Source organism: Artemia sp. Qi Xiang Cuo, chromosome 2 (genome assembly GCF_049724085.1).
Source record: "Artemia sp. Qi Xiang Cuo chromosome 2, ASM4972408v1, whole genome shotgun sequence".
In the NCBI taxonomy this organism is placed as follows: Eukaryota; Metazoa; Arthropoda; class Branchiopoda; order Anostraca; family Artemiidae; genus Artemia; species Artemia sp. Qi Xiang Cuo.
The window spans coordinates 96,965,645-96,980,644 of record NC_142795.1 but is presented as its reverse complement, the minus strand read 5'-3'; the positions used below and the strand labels follow the sequence as shown (position 1 = coordinate 96,980,644).

Below are 15,000 nucleotides of genomic sequence, written 5' to 3'. Positions count from 1 at the left end.
TTTGGATTCTTCCCCCATCCTCCATAAAAAAAAACCAATTAATGCATGGATTTTCTTTGAGCCCTATCACACACCTGCCCTAAAAACTCTTGCTTTTCTATTTCCACCATAATTGGTTTTACTCCTCACATTCTACTGATTTTGTATTTTTGTAGTTCCCCTCTCCCCTCTAGCAATGGATCTTTACATGAATGCTTGACTTTCGAAGTTACTATTGTCATTCACGTAGCTATTTTTGTTGTTTTGTTGCCCAAATTTTACATCTTCACTTCGTATACCTTGTTCGATTTTTGGCATCGATAAATGATTTCATAATATGTCGGTTAATGTATTAAATATTACATTGAAGTGTTTACCAGTTTTGCATTCTATTTAAGAATGCTGTTCTTACCGACGACTGTTATTGTTGCCAACTATCAATATAACTACAAATTTTTTTCAAAATTACAGTTTACAAAAAGTTACTAACGTTTTAGGTGTGTGCCTTAGACAAAGACTTAAGTCGGCTTCCGTTTGGAGATATGACCCTAGTTGGAGACCAAGGTGTTGTGCTGAGTGGAGGACAAAAAGCCAGAGTCTCTCTTGCAAGGTAATTTTTAGCTACTTGTTGCTTAAGGTGTGTTACTTCTATGTTGGATTTCCAAAAACTATTTAGAAAACAAATCATGAAAAGTAGGATTTTTTAAGGGTAGTATCAGACCATCTGTGAAGTCAGTCTTGATTTAAAAAATGTTGTCTTATTTAACAGGTCTTTTTGTTGCATCTACACAAATGTAACTACTGACTCCTCTAAATGGTATGTTTGTGAGGAGTGGGAGTAGTCCAGTAAATCTACGAGACTCTGGGACAAAATTGCAATATAAAAGATTTTTGCACCGTCTTGTAGAGAAATAAATTCTGCACGATAAATCAGAAGCCCCCAAAAGTTTCCTTGGCGGAAAAGGGTAAAAAACAGGGGGAAAGGGGAAAATTGGAAAAACTCAGGGGCAGATTTATTGTACGACCGAATTTCACGTCTGCTCTTTTTCTGCGCGGAGAACTCGAAAAAAGAAAGTTATATTGTTTTATCACTGGACTTGGTTCAATTTCTCCCTTTAGCGGGGAAGGGGGAAGGGAGAATCAGTATCCTCGAGAGTTGTGCGATATGGCTGGTCAAAATGTTGCCCTTAAGGTTTTTTGACTTTATTATTTCAAAAAACATGGTATTAGATTCGTATCTTGCTTTTCTGCAGTGTTTTCACCGTAGGGGAGACAATGCATCGGGCTTCCGGAGTACGTGGGTAGATTTACTTCGACTATATAATAGAAACAGAAGACAAAACTAAATGGAAAAAATGAAACAAACCAGGTAACTTCGGTAATCACAGCAAAAAATGATTACGGTTTTGACTGAACTAAAAGGATAAGATCGAGGATTTGTACTAAAGGTCGAGTTCTAACGCAGTATTACGCCATTCCATTATCTGATAGAAGACTCTATAAAAATGAAATTTCACAGCCAATAGAGTTGGTGAAAGTCTCTCTGGATTCACAAAAGTTGATGTCTTTGAGCTGTTCAGTTTTTTAAGAAAAGCCCTATACCTAGCTTTCCTTTGTGAAGGAATCCTTCACAGTTATTCCTAAATTCTTCATGCCTTTTCAGGAATGGCAGGACAGTCTGCTTTCTTATCCCAAACAAACGGGACGTCGTGTCGCAACCAAGAAAAGCGTGGTCAACAAGAATAGAGTGGCAAACCTGATCCAGCGATCTTTTGATAAAGTTGATGTGCCATTATTTAGTTGACAGCGATCTTGACTTAGAACTAGTTTCGAAGTAGAGATTCCTGGCTTCCGGAGGCAGGTGATGGAGGAGACCGATCAATAAATCAGTGTCTTTTACGATTACTGCGGTTACCCTTTCCTTGGCCGCATTAACACCTGTTAATGCAGTCAGAACGTCCGCATCTCTCTCTACATGAAGGACAGTGAGGCCGACTTGGACAAGCTTCTTGACAATAGCTCGAATAATATTTTGCTTATTGTTGGGATTCCTCAAGAAATCCTCCTTCTTCCTTTGCAGCTTCATACTCAGTGTGAAATCGACGGTCAGACACTGGATACCTTTTGTTTGTCTAACCTGGGTGACATCTTTGGTAGACGAACCTCAAGTGTAACCATCAAAGACGACGGAAACATTTGAATACTTCTGTGTCACGAATGAAACGTTATTGTTGCAAACCTGTTCGAAAGTGTTTTCTGTTTTCCATGGAATATGCTGGAGCGGCCATCACCGTCGATCACGTATTTTTCCGGCTCTTTTGATAGGGCAGGTTCACAGGTTCTGGCTTTGCTAATTTCCAACTAGCTTCCGCTAGCTCCGCTTTATCTGGCTATCACGGCAGGCTTGACGATTCGAAAAGGGCAGCAGGATAGCTTGAGAGTTCGAATCTGAGAGTTTGTTCCATATCCCCTCTGGCTGTAGTTGCCGCTGCTGCAAGACGTTTGAACAAAAGACTTGCGTCAACTTGTATGTCTTCACCTTCAGCTTTGGAAATGGTGCCTTAATAGGCCAGCGTAATCGCTTTGCTTTTGCGCTTGAAGATGTAGCGACCGGCGTCGGCGTCGTCCAGTGACTTCAGAATTTCTTTTCCTATCGCCTTTGCTGTATCCACGTTGACATCCCTTGCTGCTGTCATACCATTCGATATATTGCGCAATTTAGTGCAGTTGTCGCATGGACAGGACTGCGCAAAAAAGCTAATAAAGCCTTTACGTCCTTTCCTTCTCTTTCTATCCTAGCTGGTCTTACGAAAACGTGCTGTTCAGATGACACATGCTCAACGCCGGTGAGTGACCGCATAAGCTCATGAATTTCAGTTCGCACTGGTATTGGCATAGCCCAGATCAACCTTTGCATCTCACTTATTCCATTTCCTCTCGTGATTGCCATTCTTATTTTCAGTTACCTCATCAGTACTTGCTCAATTACTAAGTCGGGAGAGAGCCCAGCCCAAAATTTATTGCTTCTTCGAATGACAGACATCCCATCCGCGACGTCTTTATACAGCTTCTGGTTACTTTCTTTCAGCTCTTCCATTTGCTGGATAAGTATTCTAACCGATTTCATATACAGGTTGTGGCCTGCAGCTTCAAAGTAAGGGAGTATCTCAGATAGTGCTTGAAGATACTGCACCCAGTTTCCGGTCCGTTGTGCCCTGGTGGCCTTCTTAAGCACTCCGAACATTTCTGAATACTGAAGCCATATTTTTGCAGTCCTGTTTTCTGCAGCGTGTCTTGAAACTCCATCATTCGCTTTCGGATTCGACGTACCATGTCTGCGTTGGACGCGTCTTCAAGGGTTACTTGCTCATTCAGTAGATCTATACGTATTGCCGAAGCTTCTGCAGAGTCTTGATGACTCGCATGCCTGTCATCTGTGCAGTCGAAACCATACAATTTGCAAATGAGAGTGATCTGCAATGCTGAATCTACATGCTCGTTCGCTCTCATGGCTCTTGAAACAGCCTTACCGCTAATGATACGCTTAATGGTGTTACCGGCATATAGGCATTCTAGCATTTTTCTTTTATTCCTGTTTCCGTCATCAAGTGCTCGATCGGTCCTAGAAAGCTCATACGGCAATGGAGACCACCGATTATTGGAACTGCTGCCTTGAGATGACTATGAGCAGGCTCAGCATTGATGATGTTCACCACTTTTATGTAAAAAGGTTGGTCGAAAGTAATAACTGGTAACATTCCGTGCCGGCGTGCTTTATCGGAGATAAAACGTAAGATCGTTTATACACAAGAAAGATCGGAAGGATTATAGTTGATCATAGGCAGAAAAACAATCGACGAAGCGCCTTTGTATGACCTATGGTGAATTGCTTGCATAAATCCACTCCATCCGACCCGTTTCGTGTCATGTATCCAGCTTGCATGCCATAGTAGGTCAGTGCCATCGATTTTGTCGTCGAAGGTGATGGTCGGGATGGGTTTGTACACAAGAATGTTCTCCTGTTGGCATCTGTAGTAGAAGAAGAAGTGCATTTGTCCATCTTACTGGAATACTTCAAGGTTTACAACTGCTCTTGGGATCATGATTGGAAATTTGGGTAGCCTTGGTATGGCAGCAGCTAGCATGCCCATCCCATTGAAAGTACCGTTTCCGTCGATAGTGCAAATGTTGTGGTCGACATTCTCACCAATGAACTGAATGAAACTTTTAGAATTCATCCCTGGAAATCCTGTACCAGGAGTTACTGCGGCAGAACGCTCAAATCAAAGCACTTAGGAGTAAGAAGTAGAAAAAACCTAGCCTATTCAGCTGGTCGATGAAAAAACGTGAACCAGATTGCTGGTGTAGCTGGACTCCAAGGTATACTTGTAAAGGAGCGAGCAAAGATTGGGGACGGCAAGCCTGCATTATTGGTTGACCGATTGAACGTACCAGTAGGTAGTGAATCTCCAGCAAACAGGAAAAGAGTAGCACCAAGGAATAGGATATTAAACTCTCGTCAATTTTGTAGTAGAGGGTTTTAAAACCGAGTTGATAGACCTTTGTCTCCTCTCTAAGTTTTGTAAAGCCGTCTGACTATCTTTTCCCTTTAGAGGTTATCTTGATTTCCCCCTCGTTTTCCCCAGTAACTGGAAAACGGGAGGAAAGGCTAATAACTTAGCAATCAAAGTAACATATTCATTCTTTTCGCACTGGGAAACCCCAGAAAACAAGTCCTGCATACTGCTGTACAGGATCTTTATTTACCCCCTCTTGTCCCCCTGTAAGTGGGGAAACGAATGAACGACTTATTGCACATCAATAAAAAAACGTATACTCGATCTTTTTGGACCCAAGAGTATCAGGAATGCAATTCTCAGCATCAAAAGCTACCGGTGGTAGATTTTCGAGTTTTCCCCTCTGAGTTTTCCCCTTTCCCCCCGTTTTTCACCCTGTTCCGCCAAGGGGATTCTTAGGGACTTTTGGTATGTTGTACAGAATTTTTTTCTCTACAAAATGGTGTAAAAATCATTTATATTGCAATTTTGTCCCAGATCGTCGATTTTTTCCGTAGATTTACTGGTCTTTGGGATTTTCTCTAAGTTTTTTATTTTTTTTTGTTTATATTTGCTTATAAATTCCCATTTAGCTTGTTTAGTGTAACCTTTTTGAAAGTTTTACCCACCCCTATCCGCCCGTTTTGACATTTTTGCAAACAGTTCCTAATCCTTATATCCCATTTGAGTGATTTCTGGCTGCGATTATGTGTCCTTAATTTGAGACATATTGTATGACACAATAAGTTTTTTCCTCAGAAAAATGTCATAATTAAAATTATCCATTTTCAGTAATTTTTTTCTTATTTTATGAATAGAAGTATTTCAATAATGGAAATGTGGAACGCTTAGTTCTTAATCTCCCCTTCCCTTCAAAGTTAATCCTGACAAAATTCCCGAAGATTATTTGGTCACTATCATAGACTAAATGTATTATGAAGAAGCCTACATTTTTTGTTGTTTAATTCCTAAATTCACAGTGAATATTTTTTTTTAATTCCTAAAATCGGATTGTAATATCGAATAAATAGGGCCCTCAAATGCTCTATTCTTAGCGTGCAATTTAAAATATTTTGAAAAAGCTGTGTGCCTTCATGTCTGTCATCGGTTAGACATTGGGGGGGGCGTGCAATACGAGAAAACTATAGAGAAAGAGGTGAATTTATGTACTTTTTGAAAACAGGGAAGTAGATTCTGAGGAGACGGAGTTAGGTGTTTTTATTTATAGCTTCATTCGTGAAGATGAAGTTGGAGTGTTTGCGCGGTACTTTTGCGGTGAAGTTTGCGCGGTACTTTTGCTACTTCGCGGTGAAGTTTGTGCGGCACTTTCGCTACTTCGTGGTGAAGTTTGCGTGGTACTTTCGCTACTTTGCGGTGGAGTTTGCGCGGTATTTTCGCTACTTCGCGGTGAAGTTTGCATGATACTTTCGCTACTTCGTGGTGAAGTTTGCGCGGTACTTCCGCCACTTCGCAGTGAAGTTTGCGCGCTACTTTCGCTACTTCGTGGTGAAGTTTGCGCGGTACTTTCGATCAGGAGCTCGTTAGCTCCCTTGTTTTCGATAAATTGAAACTGACCATGCATCGGACTACCAAAGCGAAGTGAAGAAATAAAAAAAAAGAAGAAAAAAGCAAAAAGTTGGCCTGGAAGAAAAAGACAAACATTAGTCATAAATAGTTTTTTATTAGGCTTTGCTATTGACTATCCCTTTATTTAAAATATTCAGCATTGTTTAAAGATAAAATATTTAAGCAAATCATATTCTTGTTAAAAATTTTTGAAGAATTCATTAGTGAAAAAATCCAATTTCTAGGCGTTATAATCGAAATTTTGGTAAATGAATACAAGACTCCATAACTGACAGAAATAAGGTGAACGCATTATTTGATTTCCTGTTTTATATACTTTACAAATATAATAATCAGTACTATCATAGGCAGCGCAATCGCGCTGCCTACGTAAAGAACACTGTTAGCACAATGTATTGTTTTTTGTTTTTTTTTCTTTAGACTAAGGCACTTTGTATCGAAGAAGTTATCGTAGAAACTTCAAAAAGGGCTCATTCGATTGGAAATTGAAATGGCTAGGGCCCTTTTTAATAGTTAAATGTGATTGGAGGGCAACTAACACTCCTTCCACGCCCACCATTTCCCCAAAAACATCCAGTAAAAATTTTGAGATAGCCATTATGTTCAACGCAGTTGAAAGGTTCGGAAGTTATATCTTTGAGCTGGACACTCCCCCCACAGTCTTCGGGGCAAGGGTTGTAAATTATGCCCTGGGGCATGTAACGTTTTTATAGAAAGCGTTGTCGTAAAAACTTGAAAAAAGGCTCCTTCGACTGGAAATTCAAAGGGCTAGTGCCCTTTTTAATAGTTGAAAGTAATTGGAAGGCAACTAACCCCCCTCTCACGCCCACCATTCCCCCAAACATTTTTGGGGACTTCGTATCGAATTATTTTTTTTCATACCAGGACACTTCGTATCATAGGAGTTGTTGTAAAAACTTCGAAAAGGGCTCATTCGATTGGAAATTGGAATGGCTAGTACCCTTTTTAATAGTCGAAAGGGATTGGAAGGCAGCTAACACCCCTTCCACCCTCACCGTTTCCCCAAACACATCCAATCAAATTTTGAGATATACATATTAATCAACGTAGCTGAAAGTTCTGGAAGTTATATTTTTTTAGCATATATTTTAGAGGATGACACCCCCCCCCCCCCCATAGCCCTCAGGGTAAGGGTTGTAAGTTATGCCCTGGGGGCATATAAGGTTTTTATTGAAAGCTTTGTCGTAGAAACTTGAAAAAGGGCTTATTCAATTGGAAATTCAAAAGGCTGGTGCCCTTTTTAGTAGTCGAAAGTGATTGGAGGGCAACTAACCCCCCTCTCATGCCGACCTTTCCACAAACACATCCTATCAAAATTTTATTCAGTGTAGTTAAACGTTTTAGAAATTAGGTCTTTGAGAATGATAACCGTCTCAGAGCCCTCAGGGCAAGGGTTGTAAGTTATGCCCTGGGGGCATATAAGGTTCTTATAGATAGCGATGTTGTAGAAACTTCAAAAAGGGCTCATTCGATTGAAAATTAGAAGGGCTTGTGCCCTTTTTAATAGTCGAAAGCGATTGTCGATAACTAACACCCCTCTCACACCCACCATTTCCCCAAACACATCCAATCAAAATTTTGAGTTGTCCACTTTGTTCGTAGTAGTTAAAAAGTCAGGAAATTATGTTTTTGAGGATGACACCATCCCCACAGCCCTCAGGACAAGGGTTGTAAGTTATGCCCTGGGGGCATATGAGGTTTTGTTTATAGAAAGCTTTTTCGTAGAAACTTTAAAAAGGGCTCATTCGATTGCAAATTGAAAGGGTTAGTGCCCTTTTTAATAGTCGGAGGTGATTGGAGGGCAACTAACCCCTCTCTCACGCACGCCGTTTCCCCAAACACATCCAACCAAAATATTGAGATAGCCATTTTGTTCAACCTAGCCGAAAGTTCTGGAAATTAGGTCTTTGAGGATTACAACCCCCCTCACAGCCCTCAGGGAAAGGGTTGTAAGTTATGCCCTGGGTGCATATAAGGTTTTAATAGAAAGCGTTGCCGTAGAAACTTCAAAAGGGCTCATTCGATTGGAAATTGAAAGGACTACTGCCCTTTTTAATAGTCGGAAGTGATTGGAGGGAAACTAACCCCCCTCTCACTCCCACCATTCCCCAAGCACATCCAATCAAAATTTTGAGATAGCAATTTTGTTCAACGTAGTTGAAAGCTCTGCAAATTAGGTCTTTGAGGATGACGACCCCCCCCCAGCCCTCAGGGCAAGGGTTGTAAGTTATGTAAGTTATGCCCTGGGAGCATATAAGTAGAAGGGCCTTATTGACTCCCATTGCTCACCCCTGCTGCCACCTACAACTTTTTTTGCATCCCAAATAAGGGCATAGCCTCCCTAGGGAGAAAGATTACGTAATGGGGTCAATGACCTCTTTTTCCAAGGTCGATTTATTTGATGTTTCTGTGTGTAATAACTCCGGGGCGAAGGTTGCACATGCGCATTGAATTCTAACGGGAAACAATGCTATTGATCTAGGACTCGAGGGGGAAGTGAATTTCCGAGAAATTGATTGCGTAATCGAAGGGGAAGTGGATTTCCATGAACTTGATTTGCATAATCGATTGGGGAATTATTGATTCACGAGCGTGGGGAATTATGAAACAATATGGTCATAGAGTCTCTAGGGAGAAAGATTACGTAATCGCTAGGGGAAATTATTGATTCACGAAGGGGAGAATTAAGAAACATTAAGGCTTCTTTAATCTTAGGTCTGAGGAAGGGGGAATTAAGAAAAAACATGGCTTCATTGTTGTTTGGTTAGCTTAACCTGAGAAATAGCACCTGTGAACTTGATTTACATAATCGCTAGGGGAAATTATTGATTCACGAAGGGGAGAATTAAGAAACATTAAGGCTTCTTTAATCTTAGGTCTGAGGAAGGGGGAATTAAGAAACAAACATGGCTTCATTGTTGTTTGGTTAGCTTAACCTGAGAAATAGCACCTGTGAACTTGATTTACATAATCGCTAGGGGAAATTATTGATTCACGAAGGGGAGAATTAAGAAACACTAAGGCTTCTTTAATCTTAGGTCTGAGGGATAAACATTCTTTAGGACAGAGAGAAAAATTAATATTCTATTTTTAAATAGGGCTTCATTGATCTTTAGTGTCAGGAATCATAATTGACATCACATGTTATCTTGGAATTATGTGGGGGTCTAAAGAGATAGAAATTCCATTTTTAAATACGGCTTCACGGAGCTTTAAGTCGGAGAGATAAATTGATATTCTAACGAAACCCTAATAGTTTAGCTAGGAAAATTTATCAGATGAAGAGATTAACGTAGGAAAGGGTTTCCTAGAAATTTGAAATGCGTTAGCGCAGAGATGCCAAACAAAAGGAACACGCTGAAATTACGTTTAGGGATTATTTGGGTGAAACCGTTTTATCCATTTTATGAGATTATTTTGGCGAAACAGTTTGAGCCATTTGAAAGAAGATTTTAAGAAAGGTTTTAGAAGAGAATTTGAGGGTGAAACTCTGTGGTCGTTATAATACACAAGTTCCATTTGAACAGTGTTGTGAGGTCCTCTACCCCAACCCCAAAGGGTTCCGATCCCCCACCCCAACCCCGAAGGAAGCCCCCGGTACTCAAAGGTCCCCCAAGCTCCCAAAGAGCCCCAGCCCCCCAAACGCCCTCCTCAGACCCTCAAAGGCCCTCCTCTGGTCCTCAAAGGGCCCCCGGACCCCCAAAGGGCCCCCGGACCACAGAGGCCCTCCCCCGGTCCTCAATGGTCCCCCGGGCTCCCAAAGAGCCACCGGCGCCCCCAAAGGCCCACCCAGACCCCCAAAGGCCATCCCCGGGCTCCCCAAAGGACCATCGAGCTCCCAAAGGACCAACGGGGTCCCAAAGGCCCTACACCGGCCCCAAAGGTCTCCCAAGGTCCCCTAGAGCCCCAGCCCCCCAAACGCCCTCCTCAGACCCTCAAAGGACATCCCCCCCCCCTCCCCCAAAGGCCCATCGAGCTCCCAAAGGACCAACGGGGTCCCAAAGGCCCTCCACCTGCCCCCAAATGTCCCCCAGGCACCCACACGCCCTTCGTGTCCCACAAAGCTCCCCCAAGCTCACATAGTGCCACCGGCGCCCCCAAAGGCCAACCCATACCCCCAAAGGCCATCCCCGGGCCCCCCAAAGGCACAGCGAGCTCCCACAGGACCAACGGACCCCCAAAGGCCCTCCCCCGGCCCCCAAATGTCCCTCCGGCCCCCCAAAGGCCCTCCCTGTGCCCCACAGGCCCACCGGTCCCCAAATGTCCCTCCGGCCCCCCAAAGGCCCTCCCGGTGCCCCCCCCGTGCACCCGTCTTTCGTTGATGTGTGTTGTCTGAAACCTATGATTTGGGATGTGTAGTTTGCTACTTCAGGCTTTTCTGAGCTAAGGTTTCCTAGTATTTCCTAGGTGAATGTTGTCTGAAACCAATAGTTTGGGATGTGTAGTTTGCTATTTTTGACTTTTCTGAGCTAGGTTTCTTAGTCTATCGTTGGTGTATGTTGACTGAAACCGATGATTTGGGATATGTAGTTTGCTTTTTATGAATTTTATGGGTTGGATTTCTTAGTCTTTCATAGGTGTGTGTTGTCTGAAACCTAGGATTTGGGATGGGTTGATTGCTACTTTTGACTTTTCTGAGCTGGATTTCTTAGCCTTTCATAGGTGTTTGTTGTCTGAAAGCTACAGTTTGGGATGACTAGTTTGCTATTTTTGACTTTTCTGAGCTAGGTTTCTTAGCCGTTCATAGGTGAGTGTTGTCTGAAACCTATGATTTGGGATATGTAATTTGCTATTTCCGACTTTTCATAACCGGATTTCTTAGTCTTTCGTAGGTGTGTGGTGTCTGAAACCTATGATTTAGGATATGTAAGTTGCTATTTTCTGACATTTCTGAGCTGGATTTCTTAGCCATTCGTAGGTGTGTGTTGACTGAAACCTTCGATTTGGGATGGTTTCTTGTCTATTTTTGACATTTCTGAGCTGGATTTCTTAGCAATTCGTAGGTGTGTGTTGACTGAAGCCTATGATTTGGGAGGAGTAGTTTGCTTTTTGGACTTTTCAGAGCTAGGATTCTTAGTCACTCATAGGTGTTTGTTGTCTGAAACGTCGAGTTTGGGATGAGTAGTTGGCTATTTCAGACTTTTTTGAGCTAAGCTTTCTTAGTATTTCGTAGGTGAATGCTGTCTGAAACCTATAGTTTGGGATATGTAAATTACTATTTCGGGCTTTTCTGAGTTGGATTTCTTAGTCTTTCATAGGCGTGTCGTGTCTGAAACCTATGATTTGGGATGTGTAATTTGCTATTTTCGACTTTTCTGAGCTAGGTTTCTTAGCCTTTCATAGGTATGTGTTGTCAGAACATTATGATTTGGGATGTGTAGTTTGCTATTTGAGGCTTTTCTGAGCTAAGGTTTTCTAGTATTTCGTAGGTGAATTTTGTCTGAAACCAATAGTTTGGGATGAGTAGTTTGATATTTTGACATTTCCGAGCTAACTTTCTTAGTCTTTAGATGGTTTGTGTTGACTGAAACCGATGATTTGCGATATGTAGTTCGCTATTTTTGACTTTTCTGAGCTGGATTTCTTAGTCTTTCATAGGTTTCTGTTGTCTGAACCCTATGATTTGGGAATGGGTTGATTGCTACTTTTGACTTTTCTGAGCTGGATTTCTTAGCCTTTAATAGGTGTTTGTTGTCTGAAACCTATAGTTTGGGATGACTAGTTTGCTATTTTTTACTTTTCTGAGCTAGGTTTCTTAGCCGTTCATAGGTGAGTGTTGTCTGAAACCTATGATTTGGGATATGTAATTTGCTATTTTTGACCTTTCATAACCAGATTTCTTAGTCTTTCATAGGTGTGTGGTGTCTGAAACCTATGATTTGGGGTGGGTGGGTTGCTATTTTTTGACTTTTCTGAGCAGGATTTCTTAGCCATTCGTAGGTGTGTGTTGACTGAAACCTATGTTTTGGGATGGTTAATTTGCTATTTTTGACTTTTCTGAGCTAGATTTCTTAGCCTTTCATAGGTTGTCCTTTCAGAAAATTATGATTTGGGAGATATAGTTTGCTTTTTGGACTTTTCAGAGCTAGGATTCTTAGTCACTCATAGGTGTTTGTTGTCTGAAACTTCGAGTTTGGGATGAGTACTTGGCTATTTCAGACTTTTGTAAGCTAAGGTTTCTTAGTATTTCGTAGGTGAATGCTGTCTGAAACCTATGATTTGGGATATGTAAATTACTATTTCGGTCTTTTCTGAGTGGGATGTCAAATTCTTTCAATTGTGTGTGGTGTATTAAAACTTTGATTTGTGATGTGTGGTTTGCTACTTTTGACTTTTCTGATCTTGCTTTAAAATACTTTCTAATGTGTGTGTAGTCTGAAAACAATATTTTGGGATGACTAGATTGGTATTTTTGACTTTTCTGAGGTAGGTTTCTTAGCCGTTCTTAGGTGAATGGTGTCTGAAACATATGATTTGGGATATGTAAATTACTATTTCGGGCTTTTCTTAGCTTGATTTCTTAGTCTTTCGTTGGTGTGTGTTGTCTGAAACCTATGATTTGTGATGGTTGGATTGCTACTTTTGACTTTTCTGAGCTGGATTTCTTAGCCTTTCATAGGTGTTTGTTGTCTGAAACCTATAGTTTGTGATGACTAGTTTGCTATTTTTTACTTTTCTGAGCTAGATTTCTTAGCCTTTCATAGGTGTGTCCTTTCAGAAACCTATGATTTGGATTATGTAGTTTGCTATTTTTGACTTTTCTGGGCTGGATTTATTAGCCTTTCATAGGTGTGTGTTGACTGAAACCTAATATTGAGATGAGTGGTTTTCTATTTTTGTCTTTTCTGAGCTAGTTTTCTTCACACAAAAACTTACACACACACACACACACACACACACACGAAAACTAACACACACACGCACGACCAAACTAACACACACAAAATCTTAGACACACAAAAACTTACACACACACACACACAAAAACTTACACCCACACGCAAAAACTTACACCCACACTCAAAAAATTACATTCACACAAAAACTTAAAAGAACACAAAAACTTACACACACACTAAAACTTACACACACTCACAAAAAATTACACACACACACAAAAACTTACACACACACAAAAACTAATGCACACACACACACACATACACACAAAAAACGTACACATGCACACGAAAACTTACATGCACATAAAATCTTACATGCACACAAAAACTTACACACACACAAAAACTGACACGCACACACAAAAACTTACACTCACACACCAACACATACACACAAACAAACAACAAAACACACAATTCACCACACTCCAAATAAAAATTACACACACACACACACGAACTCATACACACACACATGAAAAATAAAAAAAGAAAACAAAAACTTACACACACACACACACACACAAAAACTTACACATCCAAACCAACACATACAAGCACATAAACACTTACAAACCCACACACACACACACACACACACACACACACACACACACACACACACACACACACACACACACGAAACACACACACACGCAAGACTTACACACACACACACACACACACACAAAAACTTACACATGCACATGAAAACTTACATGCACACAAAAACTTACATGCACACAAAAACTTACACACACACACACACACACACACACAAACTCACACACACACACACACACGAAAACTTACATACACCCATCAAGACTTGCACACACACAAAAACTTACACACACACACACACAAAAAACTTACACATGAACACAACAAAAACTCACACACACACGCACAAAAACTTACAAACACACACACACACACACACACAACACTTACACACACACACACGAAAACACACACACACATCAGAACTTACACACACAAAACTTACACACACACAGACACAGACACAAACATACACACACAGACACACACAAAAACTTACACACACACACAAACACACACACAAACTTACAAACACACACACAAAAACTTACACCCACACACAAAAGCTAGACACACAAAACTACACACACACACAAAAACTTACACCCACATGCAAAAACTTACATGAACACAAAAACTTACATGCACACAAAAACTTACACACACACAAAAACTTACACACACACACAAACAAACACAAACACAAACAAACTTACACACACACAAAACAAAAACACACACACACACAAACACACACACACACAAACACAAAAACTTACACAAGAACATGAATAATTACAATAACACGAAAACTGACACACACACACACAAGTATAAAAATACACACAAAAAAGCTTAGACACACAAAAACTAACACACACACACACACAAAAACTTACATCCACACGCAAAAACTTACATGCACACAAAAACTTACATGCACACAAAAACTTACACACACAAAAACTTGCACACACAAAATCTTACACACACGCACAAAAACTTACACATACACACACGAAAACTTAAGCACACACAAGAAAACTTACACACACACACGTCAAAACTTACACACACACAAAAACTTACACACTTACCATATCACAGTTACAGTGTCTTAATTTTTCAAATTTCATATTGAATTTCTGTCGTGAAATGAAAGAGTTGGAATATTTCAGTAGTGACTTGTTGTGCTTTACCTTCTCACAGTTACATTCTCTTGATTTTTAGAAGTTCATTTTGAAGTTCTGTCATGAAATGCAAGAGTTGGAAAATTGGGGTCTTAGTCAACCAGCCCGAATATTGGAAATCCACTAGCTCAGTATTGGGGTCCCAGTCCACCAGCCTGAACGGTGGAAATTCACTAGCTCAGAATTTGGGTCTTAGTCCAC

The 15,000-nt window shown here is 40.8% G+C and overlaps 1 protein-coding gene across 1 annotated transcript in view; it reads left to right on the top strand.

The window, feature by feature from the left end:
* LOC148955865 (ATP-binding cassette sub-family C member 4-like) overlaps positions 1–15,000 on the top strand; it is a 216,306-nt gene that overhangs the window by 101,505 nt on the left and 99,801 nt on the right. Inside the window, exon 10 of the mRNA XM_089104749.1 lies at positions 477–589. Coding sequence (XP_088960875.1) covers positions 477–589 — 113 coding nt within the window. The remainder of the gene's footprint in view (positions 1–476; positions 590–15,000) is intronic.